This window comes from Poecilia latipinna, unplaced genomic scaffold, assembly GCF_001443285.1.
Source record: "Poecilia latipinna isolate Pla-1442-1.1 unplaced genomic scaffold, P_latipinna-1.0 Scaffold1119, whole genome shotgun sequence".
Classification (NCBI taxonomy): domain Eukaryota; kingdom Metazoa; phylum Chordata; class Actinopteri; order Cyprinodontiformes; family Poeciliidae; genus Poecilia; species Poecilia latipinna.
The window spans coordinates 90,626-106,909 of NW_015113735.1; the positions used below are offsets into that span (position 1 = coordinate 90,626).

Consider the following 16,284-nt stretch of genomic DNA (forward strand, 5'->3'; position numbering starts at 1 on the left):
TACATTTCTGCCAAAAAAAAAAAAAAAACAACTCCGAAATTTTTAGATTAATTACAGAAATTTTCTACAAACAAGGAGGAGATTTCTGAGTTTGAAAAGTAGAAAATTTGACAGAAAGGACCCCTCAAAATGTGAGATTATTCTCAGAAATATTTAACAAAAAACACCTGAGAAATGTTGAGATTAATGTGAGAATTTTCTTTTAGAAAAACTTGGAAATGTCTGAACATGAAACGTTGAAAATTTGCACAAAAAAAAAACTCAAATTTTGAGATTATTCTCAGAAATATTCACAAAAACAAACTTGGAAATTGTTCAGTTTGAAATACTCAGGAATCTGGGATTCATCTCAGAACATTTTTGAAACTACGTGGAAATTTCTGTTTGAAAAGTTGAAAAAAAGTCAAAGATTGAGAGAGTTCCCAGAATTTGGAAGAGAAAAAACGTGGAAATTACTCAGTTGGAAAAGTCAAAAGTTTCCTAAAAAAACAATTTAGAAATGTTTAGATTAATATCAGACTTAAAAAAAAAAAAAATCTTGGAAATTTCTCAATTTGAAAACTTGATAATTTGCTAAAAATGTCAGAAATTTTTAGATTATTAGCGATCAGTTTGCATGTCAGTGAATTATATTGCCAAACTGAGGCAGGATTAGGGAACTTAAAAGTTTGTGAGGAAAAGAGAATTACCTTTTTCACAAAACATAAAAAAAATGTTGGGATTAATCTCAGAAATGTTCTGGAAATAAATGGAAATTCCTGAGTTCAATGTTGAACATTTTTGACTTTTGAAAATCAGAAAATTTCAAAAAGTAGAATTTATTTTTTTGCTTTGGAAAAATTCCAAGTTTTTCTTCCTAGAAAATTACTGAGATTATTTAAAAAATGTCTTTTTGGCATAAATCTACTCCTCTTTTTTGCTTTTTAAATCTACAATTGGTGTAATATGCCTCTGTAAGGAATAGCATGTCTTTGCACATTTAATAGAAAGTTACCTCATCCAGCTTAATGTTATGCTTTTATTTTAATATTATATTTTTTACAGTGGGTGTGTTGGGCAATCAAGATATTTTCATATGTAGAAATGATTTACGTTTGTTTTTACAAGATTTGGTGAGAAAAAAGTTTAAAGTCCATCAAATTATAAAGAGCAGACTCAGCTTGAGGTATTTTTGGATTTTCTACTCAGAGATTTGGGATTTGGTTTGTTTGTCTTGTAAAATGGAATAAGAGAAAAATGTTTTTTGGATACTTAAGGCGACCAAAAGGAAAATCGTTATTCAGCAGATTTCTTTTCTCCTCCCTTAGTGTTTGACAGTCAAATAATCAAATATGTGACTTTATCTCTAATAACTTGTTGCCGTGACACTACAGTGTTTACAACGTTCCTACAAAAGCATAAAAAATCCCTATAAATGAAAATATTTTGGCATAACCGCCCAGACCTTTAAAACGAAGCTTTACAGCATGAAAACCATTTGAGGTTTAAACACGTCATGAATGGGAATCAGGACTGAAATGGAATTTTATTACATTTTACATAATCAGAGTTAAAGTTCTGAGCCATTTTTTAGATTTTACTTCAAAATATCGAGCCCTGACTGGAGATTTCACACACACTTTGCTCATGTTAAGACTTTAATTTAGTCCTATTTTAAAACTAATTCAAAAGTAAATGTTCAACATGTAAAAAACATGTCAACCCCAAAACGTTCTATTGCTGTTTTATTTTCTGAATGTCTCGTTTTTCAGCTCCATTTTCAGTTTTTATACTATTTTATATTCAAATAAGTACCAAAAACGTCACAAAGTAGTTTTAAAAACTCTTTTTTGAAAGTAATGAACATTCAGGATTTCTTTCTTTTTTCTTTTTCTTTTTTTTTTTTACCTGTAAAACAATAAAAGTAGTCTTTGTTTTGAGAAAAGGGAGATTTTTAAAAGCCAAATTAAAGGGCAGAAATCATTTATCAGAGAAAATGTATCTCAAACGCATATAAATAAATAAAAAAAATGGAGTCAGTGCCAACAAACTTCCACGTGAGGCTGAAATCTCTCAGAGAAATCTTAAAACATACAAAAAAAATGCAATTTTAAAGAGAATGTGTTAATTTAGTGTCTGGCAACAGAAAAAGAAACATAAATATCAAATGAATTGCAAAGATCAGCGAAGCTTTTGCAGCCAACATGGCTGAGCTCAAAAGTTTTACTTCAAGAATCCATTCTGGACTAAAAACATAACAAGGCTTTGCTTTATGTTTGCAGTGATATAAATGTTTGTTTTCCATCCTCCCATAATAATTTCCAGCTTCTCAAGATTGCAAAACAATAAAAGGAAAAAAAAATCCAAGAAGGAGTTTTATAGGTGTTCAACAAGCTGCACATGTGGAAACAATAAAAACATTCAATACGACTGACATAAAATCATTAAAACGCTTCTTCAAATGCAACTGCACCAAAGTTTTCGTCAGATATTTAAATAATCTTAAAAAATCTACAGAATGTTCTTACCTTCATGAGCGGAGAGACCAGCTGCTCCGGTCTGAAGGACAGATGCCTAACCGTGTAGTTAAAGGACAACCAGTCAAGCAATAACTGAAAGGTTCTTTAAAGTCATTAAAACAACATGTAGCTGCAGATTCAGAACACAATCTGTCTTAATTACAAACTCATCCCATAAATTAAGCATGTCATATGCATGAATTACACACAATCTGATGTTTACTAGATTTTATCTCAATTATAGTGATTTTCTGCTTACAGTGACAGAAAACATAACATTACAGTCAGAAATTTACAATTAATGAAAAATATGAGTAGAAATTTGGTCTGAAGGAAAATCCCTGAAGGTTATTTTAATCTGGATATCCTACTTTAATGAATATGTCTGCATGTATAAAAAATGGAAGAGGATTTTTGTTAAATAAGGATGATTAGTTTGTCAAAGCTGTTGTTGGTTTCATTTGGCTGGAATTTGGGTGAAAATGAGAAAACAGAGAAATTATTAAGTTCTGTAGCCATAATTGTGCTCAAGTAAGACTAGAAGTACTTCAACATATTTCTACTCAGGTTGAACGTGATGTAAACAAACTAATGTTTGTGCAAATTCTGGCATTTTAGGGACTAAATTAATACAAATAATTACAAAATTGTTTTCTAATCAATATTTTCAATTACACACTCACTCTCAGTTGAAAATGTTTCTGTCTGTTTTGTTAAAATAGGGAATAAAATTTTATCGTGCATTTAATTTCTCCAAATGGTTCAACAGACTCAGCAGATAGAAAATGAAATGAAACTCATTTTCTATTGGTGTGTGTCTGAATCTGATGCGTTTTTGGTTTAAACATGTTTTTTCTTAAGTGCAGTATCCAGAAATTTTACTCATGTGAACGCCAGCAATTTAAATGCACAACATACAGATAACATTAAGATAAAAATGTAAGTTATGCGCATTAAAACAGGAAATTTACCTTGTTAAAAAAATGTTTCCAACATGTAATATAGAAGAAATTTGCATAATTCTCTAAGAATGCACGTCTTAGATATCAAATCAAATCAAATAAATTTGTATAGCACATTTCAGCAGCAAGGCATTTCAAAATGCTTCACATTATTACAAACACAAAAACAGTCATGCAACATTGAATCAAGTCAAAAACATTACACTCAGTCAAGTGTTAGATATATATGAGCACAAACATTTTTATTTTGTTTAATGCAGTATTTTATTCATCTTTTATGACCTCATTAAAAATAGCATTTATGTAATTTATCTTCCTGGTCTGCTGATGACGGCTCCTCTCTCTGCAGGGGAAACGATGTGTGCATTGTTTACCTGGCCGCCATCACACGCTCGCTCATAACGCGGCTCAAAATGTGCTTCTTCACCTCGCACTTTGGTCTCACCTGTTAAAAAGTCAGTGACACGGGATGGCGTTGCCGTGGTTACCCAGTGTTTTAAATGGACACGTCATTAAGTTTGTCACAGCAACATAAAATCCAGAGAGTTATCGCTGGAAGAGGAGGGGGAAGTTTTACTGGCACGCGACTTTTACGAGAACATGGTGACGACTTCCCCAATTTCACATCCACATTAGCAGTAAAAACTACAATTAAAGGACAATTACAAAGCTTTCTGTGGTCAGTCTGTTGGTTTAACCAACTGTTGCTCAACATCTAGTCAGACACACAGAAGAAAGAAGTTTCTACTTAACTGGAAGTAATTTCAGCATTGTTTTTGCAAATCAAATCTTTACAATGAATGTCATATTTGTCGGATATTGACCCTTTGTAACTGCGTCACTGATCCCAGGCGCCATGGTGGACGTTGGAAGTGAGGGACAGGAGTATTGAACAGAGCCACTGAACTTGTTCGAGTTGAGCTGCTTGTCTGTGAACCAACACACCTGGTCGAGGCTCACAGACGGCGATATTTAGAAAAGCTGGAAACGGTTAAGAAACCGACTGATACCTCCTCCCTTCTGACGTGTTGATCAAATTACTCAAAATGCTTCCAAAACATTTGAATGTTTAAGACATGAGAAGGCCAGAAATGTTTTTAATCTTTACTTATTAAAGCCATCCGTATCATCAACCAACATACGAGTCAGACAGGAACAAATACATCGCAGGTTTTTCCATAAACATTCACTCAAATATACTTCAGTCCCACTTTATGTAACCTTCTCCCATTAATGACTGAAGCTAAAATTGAGTTGCTTTTGATCCTTTTTTCAGTTTTTTTGCTGTTAACTTTTCAAAATTGCTACGTTCACAAGAAAGCTACCAAAAATAATAGCATATAACTTCAACAGTACAATAAACAAAGGTAATTTTACTCAGTTGACCTTTACAATTAAACTTTTATTGTTGGCAAAGATGTCATGGCCCGAGTTGCTCACAGTGCACAAAATTTCCAGTAAGCTTCATAGCGTAGCTTCCTTTACAATCAAGATGGCTCATTACATACGTCACAGCAAAACGTGAGCGAAAAGGTAAGATCAGATAATCACTACCCAGAGTTGGTGATCACAGATGAGGGTTGGAACATTGGTCACTGATAAACTGAGAGCTTCGTCTTTCGGCTCTGTTCTCTTAACCACAACAGACCAATACGCACTAATAACGAGACCCTGAGATACCCTGAGATATGGAGATTGCTCCAAATGCAAGAAGTGGACGACACGCAGAAGAAGTAGTTGTATTCTGGGTAAATACGACCAAAACAAACATGTTAGCCTAGCGCTAATGGGAGAAATGGCTCATGGTCTTTCACTAAAGACAAAAGAGAAATCCTACAACTGCTAAAATCTGATGCCGCTCCTCCTGGATATTTTTGCTTATTTTAATTTTACGTAGTTCTTTAAATGTCATGTGACTAAATATATTTGTCCATTTATCCATAACAACTGGACCTTTTAATATCTAGCAAGTTGTTTTCACAATTTACCGTCTTAGAAGAGTCCTTAAAAGAGCGCCCGTCAGATTAATTTCACTCCCTGCTACGGCGGGGGTGAAATCACCGTAATAATCTAATATTGGCTGGAGACGTCTTCCCTTTCAGAAACTGTGGGAATTTGTCAGATGGCGCCAAGTGAGGCGGAATTACGGTACTGCAGATTTGGCTGGATCGCCGGCGCTCCTTTCAGTCTAGAAGCGGTCGTTTGGGACAGTGAAGTATGAAAGAGAACCACTGCAGCTGAAAATGCAACAAATGTTGCAAATTTGGTCCCAGTTGAACAAAGTTTACCGGACTATCAGGTGTGAAAACATCCTTAAACTCTTCCCACTTGGTGACACTTTTTATGGTTCAGGACAATGGAAAATCCACATGTGCTCATTTTCATTCGTCCTTGATAAGAGTAACTTTTAGAAATTCACCACATATGCTTGATTTTACAGTGTTTTAGTGACTCTAAAGATTTTATCCTAATTTGTTTTTCCATATCAGTAAAAAAAACTTATATTTCTTTTCCTTTAAGTTTATTGCAGCCACATTTCAAACAGAGACCATAAAACATATTCACATCGCTTAATAATGTGACTCACAGGTATATATAGATGACCCTCTGCAGGGGTCAAGGTCTATCAGTGGAAAGTCTCCATATCTGTGTCTTTACTTTGTCCGCTGTCGTCCTGTTACAGGAGAGACGATCCAGTCAGGCGGATAAATTCCCAAAATGTTTCATCTCCTTTTCCTTGTTTTATTGTGGAGCTCTAACAGTACAAAATGTGGGTGTATCAGATCAGATCGTTATCTGAGGGCAGATCTCCAAAGATAACGTCCAGGCCAACACACAAACCTTTGCACGCCTAGTTGCACAACAAAAGCAGCAGATACTTAAAGTTTACTGCAAACTCAGTAAAGGACAGGTTCGATGGAGACGAAAAGATAAAAGCTGATCACTCACATAAAATCTGATAAGATTGTCCTTGTGGAACGCTCATGATCCCCTTCCCATTCCTCTGAGTGACATGCCAAACACGCCTTTGTGTTTCAGCAAATTCAGATACGCAATCAGGAGGCTTTACGATCCTTTACTACTGGAAATATTTCTATTACTAATTTACAAGAACTTAATTAAAGGTGTGCGTTAATGCTTAATCGTGAGTTTATTGCTAATTTTCCACAAAGAATGGTCAAAAACGTTATGTTCACAGATGCTAACTCCCACCTGCAGGTGGCAATATTCCTTCCTTCCTCTCCACTGCTGCCTCAGGTGCAAAAAAAAAAAAAAAATCAGATTTACCGTCATACATAAGCACAAATATCAAAAAATTCCTCGCAAAGACTTTTAATTTATCTCCAGAAAATCTGTGATTTTAATTAAAAAAAAAAAAAAAAAAAAAAAAAAAAAAAATTACAAAAAAACAATCGTTAACTTCAGGAGGGACGGATCAGTGTGAAAAGCAGTGCTCATCAAATCACACACAGGTAAGCACCTGGAATAAAAGTTTTAAGCTAGACCTACTTAGACCCAAATATGGCGCATATAGGAGACTTGGTCTACCAGGAGTTATGTTTAGAAAATGAGGGACAATAAAGCATTGAGTTATTATTCAATAAGATTAGCTACCATAACTATGCAGATGATACTCAGCTCTACCAGGTGACTCTGAACCATCCAATCACTGAGCAGATGTTTAAAACCAAACAAAACTGAAATTATTATGTTTGGGTTACTGCAGCTGGAAACTAGAGGTCAGGCTGAACTCTGACCTGAACCTTCAGAGCCACATAAAGATGGCTACAAAGTCAGCCTTCTGTCACCTGATGAACATTTACAGGATTAGAGGACTAATGTCTCAGCAAGATCTAGAGAAACTCATCCAGTAGCAGTAACTGCAACAGTTTCTTCACAGGTCAGAGAACAGACTTTACAATATTTCTGTTAGTTTATAAACGGCTTAGCAGTAAAATATATTAAATATCTGCTGGTGTTGTATCAACCTTCCAGAATTTCTCAGGTCCCCTGCTTCTGGTTCTGCTCTGCATCAGAACCAGAACCAAACATGGAGAATCAGCATTCAGCTTCTATGCACCACAAGTCTGGAACAAACTTCTAGAAAAGTGCAAACAGACGAAACACTGAGCTACTCAGTTGCTTTTGAACCATAACAAATGGAACATTGATCAACATATTTGATGTATCTGATGATGGCTCTTAACAAAATGTTATTAGTTTCTCAATTGGTGACTAATTTTGTGTTTTTGTGACATAAAGCTCTTTGTCTTGTTGATTGAATGAGTGAAGGCCACCAGAGCAGGGAATTTGGTTTTGGGTAAAAGTGGCCATGATGTGCACTTACCAGCCATCAGGAGTGTAAAGAAATGATTATAACCACATTTTAGAACCAGTGGATTTAAGTATTGCTGTGTATGGTGCCAAATTCATGCCAAAACTTGACAAGCACAAGATTTTAATTCACCACTAATGAGTATTAACTGCTGCATTAGGAAAGTGTATAAAGCGATAACATGTCCATGATTGTTCACTTTCAGCTGTCATTAGCACAATCAATGCAGTTTTATACATTTTTACAGTGGCATTACTTGGTTTGGAAAAAAGGCAGTGTTGTAGTTTAACAGGTTAGAAGGTTTGGTAGCTAATAGTTTAAGCTAACATTTACTTTGCATCTAATAAAGCATCTAATAATGCATCTTTGCATCTAATAATCCATGCCTCTAACTTTATACCATCAATGTGACTGTATTACTGTTTAAAACTTGTATTTCCATTTGATTTGCAGAGCACTCCACTTTTTCTTGTTGTTGTTGTAGGCATTGCTTTGTGAGTTTGTCATTAGCTGGTAATTGGATTGGATCTCCTGCACAACTGTAAATCTACAACAATAGTGACAGATTTCTGCTGATTGATAAAATAAATGAACCAACCAAGAAAGCTGCTGGTTGAGAGAAAATGGAAAGAGAGGTGAAAGATATAAAACTGAAGGATGGAAGTTTTTATTCAGTCTGTAAAAGTGTAACAGATAACAATATGTCTTAATGGTTTTAACTTCTTTTGTTTACTATTGTTACGTAACGAGTTGCCTGCACTATACGACTTTTATGTGGTCGTATAAAGCTTATGAAACACATAACTTAATCCCTGAATGGTAATAGGATTTTATTTTACACATTACTTCGAGGTAAAGTGCTTAGTTTTCATCTTAACTGGTTTTATGAACATTATTTAAAAGCAGCATATGTTTTCCTAGTTTTTTTGACATTGGCTGCTAAGATGTGAAACACTGAACCTGCCTCTGCTTTACATAAATAAGAGAACCTTGGTGTCTGGGTTAAACATTAAAAAGGTTTACTGTGATGCATGTTGCATTTTATTTCATCCAGTCTTTAACCGCAGCATTTCACCAACATCAGCTAAAATATGATTATGTGCTTAACCTCCGATCCAACAGGGCGGAGAATGAAAAACAGATGTTTCTATTTGGAGAAACCTGCACTTTGTATCCTCGAGAAACTCACAAAGTTATAAAACACAAGGGGAAGCTTACGCAGCATAATAAAAAAAACAGAGCAACAACTAAAATAACATTTGATGATATAATTTTTGAATATTAAATGATTGATAATGTGATGAGTTACTCAGTACTTGTGTAGACTTTTTTTACTAAATACTTTTTTACTCTTGGACACTTTTTACTTTTACTTGAGTACAATTTGTGGGTTCTCTACCCACCGCTGATTGTAACTGACAGGACATTAATAAGATTTTAAATTCAAGAAAATGTGAAAAACAATCCATCAAATACCAAACGTAACATTTAAAGATTTTATTAGAAAGAAGCAGCAGCAGACATGTATAATTTATGAACAGATAACAGGAAAAACCCTCTGCACTGATTCCTCTTCAGTGAAACTCTCTGGTGTTTATCAGCTTTTTGAAGTCTCCTTCAGACTGATGCTTCCTGTTACATGAGCAATGAAGCATCTCAGCAGGTGGATTCCCCAATAATTAACAGAGCTGTGAGAAAAGAAAGGAATGAAAAGTTCAGTCTTAATGTTAACTTATTAAGTCATTTTCAGGAACTCAGAAGGTGGAACCCTGAAGTGGGTAAGTGCAGCACCAGGACAGTTTACGGTGAACACATACATTCAGAAAATCTATATTTTGAAAAAACACAATTAAATATCCAAAATGAGTGAAATTTATGACCATTATGAATTGAATCTAAGACTTTTATCGCAATAGAAATGTACAAATTCGTCCAGAAAAACAGATTAAGTAATCCTGGTAAGACAACTTTTGATTAACATATTTAGGCAAACTTCCTTTTTTAAATTAATTTAAGTCATTTTAAGTCCGTAATTTTAGATACATGAATTTAAGACTTTTTAAAGATGCGTGGAAACCCTCATATCCTGGATAGTTCCACCATCTTACCCCCTGCATCATTCAATCAAACCCTAATGCATCCTGTGCCATTTATGAGGCATTATCTGTGCCCTTTGACCTTCTGATTGGCTGTCAGATGTTCCAGTAACTGTCTGATGACAACACTTATTCTACCTGGAGGACATTCCAGACCTGACTCCCCATCGCTGGTCTGCATGTCGACCAAATTACATTCTGCATGTTTATTAAAAATCCAAATGTAAATTTTGCAGAACTGATGAACATCTTTAGTAGTTTTACTAATGTTTGCAGCAGCTGAGAAGTATGTGTGTGTGTGTGTGTGTGTGTGAGGGGAGAAAGTAAAAGCATCACCTGATCAGAAAAGGCTGGGGGAAGCAGCTGCTGGTCTGAGTTTTAATCACATCCTGCAGATTCAGCAGGTTCGTCAGCAGCGCCCCCTGTCCACATTTGTCTATCTTCGTCACCACCATCTAAACCGAAACATGTTCAGCGCTTTAGACTTTTAAAATCTTCCAAAAAAATACAACATTCGCTCTTCAAAATGAAAAAATTAGTCAGGCAATAATAACAGATTAACATTTAAATTAAAAATAATGAAAGTTTGCTGTAAAAACAAACAATATTTTAACTTTTTAATTAATTACAATTTCCTTCTAAGACAAAATAAGTCCTTGATATTTTTAATAATTCTATTAGCTTTCAGTTATTTGATGTTAACAATATTTTGTGCACTTGCACTGGCTTCCCACTAGATGGCAGAGTATGCAGTGATAAAGTCAACGAAGTCGCCCCAAATACTGCTGTACAATATAGATAACATTTAATTATTGATTATGATTAATATGCATTTTAATTGCATGAATGTTCAACTCCTGACATATAATATCTGACTAAACCCGGAATCAAAGCGATCTTTTGCAGCTGTAGAGCATAACAAAGTGGCTTCCATTAGAAACTGGTGGAGTGAATCTGCAGGAATGATGTTAAAACTTGTTGGCGTCCATATTCTCCATCACTGCTTCGTCTAACTGCGTCCTGCTGCCGACCCAATCTGTCGCAGAGCTTAATAACCCGACAGCGTGAATAATTGAACGCTGACTCCCTCCAGAGTGCCGGTGCTTCGTTTTTCTGTCGCAGCGGGGCGGTTCTGGATGTTTTTAAATAGCTGAGTGGGAACATTCAGCATTAATTCACTGTGGACAGGATGAGCATCTGGGAGAAGGACGAGTGGAAGACAAAAAGGAGGGAAAAACGGGTTAAAGCCCCATGAAACGCTGCAAGGCCCAACATCGGACAGTTCGGACTCTGGTGTTTCCAGAGATGGTTTATGGATTTTTATGGATCAGTTCTGGATGCAAATCTTTTATGATCTCTGTATTAGAGTGAAACACAGCTATGTCAGACTGGAAGAACCAGTCTTGGTTCTGTTGGGCCTCAGCACAGCATTTGACTCTGTTGGCCACAGTTTAAGAGCTGAGTCGGACTCTCTGGACCAGTACTGGACTGGTTTGAGTCTTCTTTCTGTCAACAGGTAACTTCTCATCGGAACAGACTTAAATCTCATGTGGGGCACCGCAAGGTTCAATCCTGGGGCCCCTCCTGTTTAATATCTACATGCTCCCACTAGCTCAGGTTATAACAAGCAGTAAGTTACCATAGCTACAGATGACACACAGCTCTACATTACAATATAAACGGGTGACAATGAACACACTGAAGTCGATGTTTAAGCAATAAATGTGTAGAGGTGCCATAATTTTCTCCAGATAAACAGAAACAAAGTTGAAGTTATTATATTTGGACCTAAAGAGGAGCAATGTAGAGTTTAGAAATTAACAATCAGGCCTGAAATCTGGGTGCAATGATGAACTCTGACCTGAACCTGCAGAGCCACATAAAGACAGTTACAAAGTCGGCCTTTGATCCATATTAACTGGAATACTGATCAATGTATTTTATATTTTCTTGATGATGGTATTTGATAAAATGTTTATTGCTTGTTTCATAATTGGTTATTGTAATAGGTTTTATGGTTTATGCTGAAATGTGTTTTGCAAATAAACTTATGATGGAGCTAAATGTTAGATATTTGTTTAATTTAACTCCAAAAGATGAAAACCTGAGATTTTTACCACATAAGGACATCTGGTCTCCTCACACATCTCCAGGGCGATCCGGTCGGCTTTCTGCAGACCAACACTGCCGTCCACCAACAGGAATGTCCTGGCTAGACTGGAAGAAACCAGACATCCACAAATTCATCACATCACTCACCAGACATAAAATAAAAATACGGCTCTTCACTGATGAATTCTCAAATCACTTCTTTCAGGAAATAAAAAGCAAATCCAAATAAATTCTCACAACATAAACAGCAATGAGCTGCAGCTGAACGTGAGAAGCTTAGCAGCACCACCTGGTGGATAAAACCACGAATACCGAGTGAAATAAAATGTCTACCGCAGCAGAGTGAGCAGAAGCAAAGAATAAAAGATCTCAGCTTTGTTTGACACAATACTTGGATGTACATGTTAGACCAGCACTTACTTTTCCCTGGTGTAAAGATAAGGCTCCACCATGTCAACAAAGTCTCTGGGCGCTCTGTGTCCGTAACCTGGCATGTCCACCAAGGTGAACGCTTTGCCCACTTTGAAGAAGTTCATCTTCTTGGTGTGGCCCTGAAGGAGGGAGAACAAAATGAAAGCTCAAAATAAGAGGTTCGCTTCATTTTATTACAGCAGCAATTTTTTACTTAATGAGTTTTATTTTGGTGTTTTTGTGATGTAAAGTGCCTTGTTGCTGAAATGTGCTAATAAACGTGGTTGATTGACTGATGGATTAAAAAACATTGGCAGTTCATGATTGAAACAATGACACTGTTGACAGGATAACCACTGTGTGTTTTTTTAAAAGCTTTCTGTGAAATAAAAATATGACAAATTTAGACCTTTATATTATGGAAAGATGGTCGACCCTCCGGATACAAGAGAAAACTCTGTTTTTTAAGAAAATGTCCGCTTAGCAAGTAATCATTTGATTAATTAGCAGATCGATACTTTGCATTAGTTCAGAGTCAAATGATCAACCTTGTAATTCTCAGCAGTTATTGCCGGACAGAAGTAATCAACCTGTCTGAACGAAACAAAGGGAAGCTGAAAGGTTCAGGGTGAAGTTCCTCCGACGTACTCACTGGAGTTTTGGAGACTCGGACTTCCACCTCCGGAGTCAGGGAAAACAGAGCTTTGATGAGCGACGACTTCCCCACGTTGCTCCTGCCGATGAAACACACCTGAAAACACAAACTGAGGTAAATCACTTCAACTCTGTGCTGAATCCCAACAATGCTCCCATCAGAGCACCGTCTCTGGACGCGTCTCAGACTCATCCGTCTCGCCGACAGCTGGCAGACGGATGGAGCGGGAACCGACCCGGCATGCTGTCCGGTCTGAACGGTGCTAAATCTGCACATTTATCATCAGCTGCCTGCGCCTGCTTACTAATGCATGAGGCTGCAGCGACTGGAGAGATATTATGGTAGATTTTTACAGACTTGCTCTATATTTCAAGAGGATAGGGGGACATTTCGCTCTTCTTTTCTTCGGCAGTCCATCTACGCTGGTTTTCATTCTCTGACATAATCTGCAGTTTCACTGATTTTATATAAAAAATGTTATTTACAGAATTCAATAAGAAAAAGAAATCCTGGAACTGGATTATTATTATGTTATAAGACAGGCTGAAAGTCACATCAGTAACTGGTGTAAAGATATCTCCACTAATCACAACGTTAAAATGTGACCAAAATACAATTTTTTTGTTTTTACTGAAATGTGCGAAGGCATATTACAGCCGCTCTATATCTAAAAAAAGAGACATTTTTGCAAAAATGTCTCAGGAATTTTCTAAAACAACAGGGAAATTTCTGAGTTTGAAAAGTTGAAAATTTGCTAGAAAAACTCCAAGATTTTTGAGAACAAAATCTTTGAGAAAAAACAGAAATTTCTGAGTTTGGAAAGACAAAAAAAATATATTAGAAAAATCTGAAGTTTTTAGATTAATCTTAGAAATGAAATGTTCTAGAAAAAACTTTTCTGAGTTTCAACAGTTGAACATTTAAAAAAAAATGTTCTCAAATTTGTGAAATTCATCTCAAAATTTGAGTTTTTCTAACAGATTTTAGTCTTTTAAAACTCATAAATGTTCAGAGTTTTTTCCCCAAGAATTTCTGAGATTAATCTCAGAATTTGAGTTTTTTGGCAGAAACTTTAGAAGCTGCAGTTTCCAAGCTTCAGAGCTTCTGCCTCACAGAGCAGGCGTCCCTACAAATCCCCCACTCAGCTCCTGTAGACTAGCCAGCAGCAACTAGCAAACACAAGGTGCAACTGTGCATCTGCTAATCTCTTTATACGAGCTAAAAACGTTCTTGAAGAGGAGTGATATGATGACTTCCTGAAGGCGGAGTTTTAGAAAAAGCAGAAGTTTTTAAAGAGACAGACACCCAATTTCAAGGTGCTAAATTAGGAAGTAAAATTTCTTTTAAGTCATATTTGATATATACAGCATTTTTATAACAACTGAAGGTAACACAGTTACTTGACTAGGCTATAAGATGGCACTTTGTGCTTAGAAAACACATAAAGCTGCTCAGATAAAGGTTGATAGAGTTAAAAACGCTGAGGCGGCGTGCCAACCTCTGGCTGTTTCAGAGCGGGAACGTGGTCCATCCTCTCTGCAGAGACATAGTAATCAATCCGGTGAGACGGTGAAGAACAGAAGAGCTTCTCTGCCTCCATCATGTCCTCCACAGAGGGATGAAACAGCTGAAATGGCATCCTGTCCACTGACCTGAAAAATGACTCTGATTAACAAACATCACCCAGCAGAAAGTTTGGGTTGAATGTATCACAGAAAATCATCCCAGCACCTGTCCAGGTACGCCTCCAGGCCGCTGAAAGGGTACAGCAGGCTCTGCATCTTCTTAGGAGGAAGTGAGGTTGCTTTTCGAAGTGAGGACAGTTTGTGGACGTGTCGACTGGCGAGGTGAACTGGAGCTCTGGACCGAAGCCGCAGAGTGACCTGGAGACACAACGTCATCCTTAGCTGACCTCAGATCTGCCTGCAAGCTGAGGAAACACACACAGATCAGTGTTTACAAGTCAGTCACAATAAAAGTCAGGCTCAAATTTAGTATTTGATGCCATTAGTACATTTTTATTAAACAATCAAAGTGTCTTTCCTCATCACATCCAAGCAAAAATAAGTAGAATATTTAAACCATCCAGATTCTGGTAGACTTTAATTTATCCAACAACAATCAATCAACTAAATTAACTGACATTTCTTTGAAGACTTTGAACAATATTAACTCCAGCGCCAGGTGATCTGATGTTCAGATTTACACCTGCTAACTGTAGCAGGTTCTGAGACTCTTCTGACACAAAATAATGCTTTTTTTTTATAAGATTACAGATCTACATTGTTTTTTACAAATGATTTTCATAAGTGCCGTTATTAGGTTCAGTCCTTATCATACATGAAAAATATTCCTTTTTTTCTGAATTGTGTGTTATTTTAGCCAGACAGTAGCAGAAAGTTTCAGTAACACTGATTACAGTGAAAAAAATTAGGACGTTGTAATTTCTGATAAATTTAATATCTACCTGAATAGATTATGTAATTAGCTTGAAAATCTAGTATATTTTTGTCGATTTTAAGGTTTAATTTTACCCTGATTTCACACAAACACGTCTATAAGTGACTAATTAGTTAAGTAGTAAATTTCTACGCCACGTGTTTAAAGTATAGCACCGTTACATTTTGAAAAGCTTCTCTCATCTCTTATTGTTCTGTTAGATCTCCTTTATTCTAACATAGCAATGTCAGAATAACATAATAACAGAAAACAACAACAAAAACCCCACCATTAAATCCCTTATTCGAACAGTTTGGTAACAAAACACAGATAATATACACACCGAAGCAAAAACTTACGACTGAAAGCCTTTGTTCCATAAAAAAGATAAACTCCCTTATCGATATTTGTCCCTCTTTATGTCATGATTCAATAACAACAAAAAAAGAACAAAAGTGTTTTTATAGCATGTAGTTTTCACTCTTCCTGCCATTACTGCTCCATGTTTACAAATGACTCTTCTTCGTCGCTTATTGGCCGGTAGCTCCTTACCGCCACCTACTGGTCCAAAGTGATAACGCACCTTAAAGAAAGTTAAATCCCCATGAAAAACCGATGTATTCTATTCAAGTGACCAGCTAAAAAAGAGAAAAAGTAAAAAGCAAAAAAATAAATAAAAAAATAAAAAAATAAAAAAATAAGTAAATAATTAATAAATAAAATTAAATAGATACATCACTCAATCTTACCTTAATTAAATGAGTTTTCTTGTCTC

At 36.1% G+C, this 16,284-nt stretch overlaps 1 protein-coding gene across 2 annotated transcripts; it reads right to left on the reverse strand.

Moving 5' to 3' along the window:
- Positions 1-9,278: 9,278 nt before the first annotated feature.
- Positions 9,279-16,055, reverse strand: gtpbp8 (GTP binding protein 8). 2 transcript variants are annotated; one of them, XM_015052583.1, is made up of 8 exons: positions 15,853-16,055; positions 14,802-15,000; positions 14,569-14,722; positions 13,068-13,166; positions 12,425-12,555; positions 12,010-12,109; positions 10,229-10,347; positions 9,279-9,484 (listed from the first exon to the last, which is right to left on the reverse strand). In XM_015052583.1, exons 2-8 carry the CDS (start codon positions 14,969-14,971, stop codon positions 9,394-9,396), a joined length of 864 nt encoding a protein of 287 aa, XP_014908069.1. In that variant the 5' UTR covers positions 14,972-15,000; positions 15,853-16,055; the 3' UTR covers positions 9,279-9,393. The 2 variants fall into 2 exon arrangements, with proteins under 2 accessions (XP_014908069.1, XP_014908068.1); XM_015052582.1 differs by having other exon boundaries at positions 15,869-16,054.
- Between the last annotated feature and the right edge of the window lie 229 nt (positions 16,056-16,284).

Bases quoted from the DNA above. Each gene is read 5' to 3' on its own strand.
- gtpbp8 (XM_015052583.1), bottom strand. From the start codon at position 14,971: ATGACGTTGTGTCTCCAGGTCACTCTGCGGCTTCGGTCCAGAGCTCCA. The intron at 12,556-13,067 runs GTGAGTACGTCG...TCCCTCCTTCAG, and splicing joins TCCGAGTCTCCAAAACTCCA to GGCCACACCAAGAAGATGAA. The intron at 10,348-12,009 runs GTAAAAATCTCA...GTTTCGGTTTAG, and splicing joins AGACCAGATGTCCTTATGTG to ATGGTGGTGACGAAGATAGA.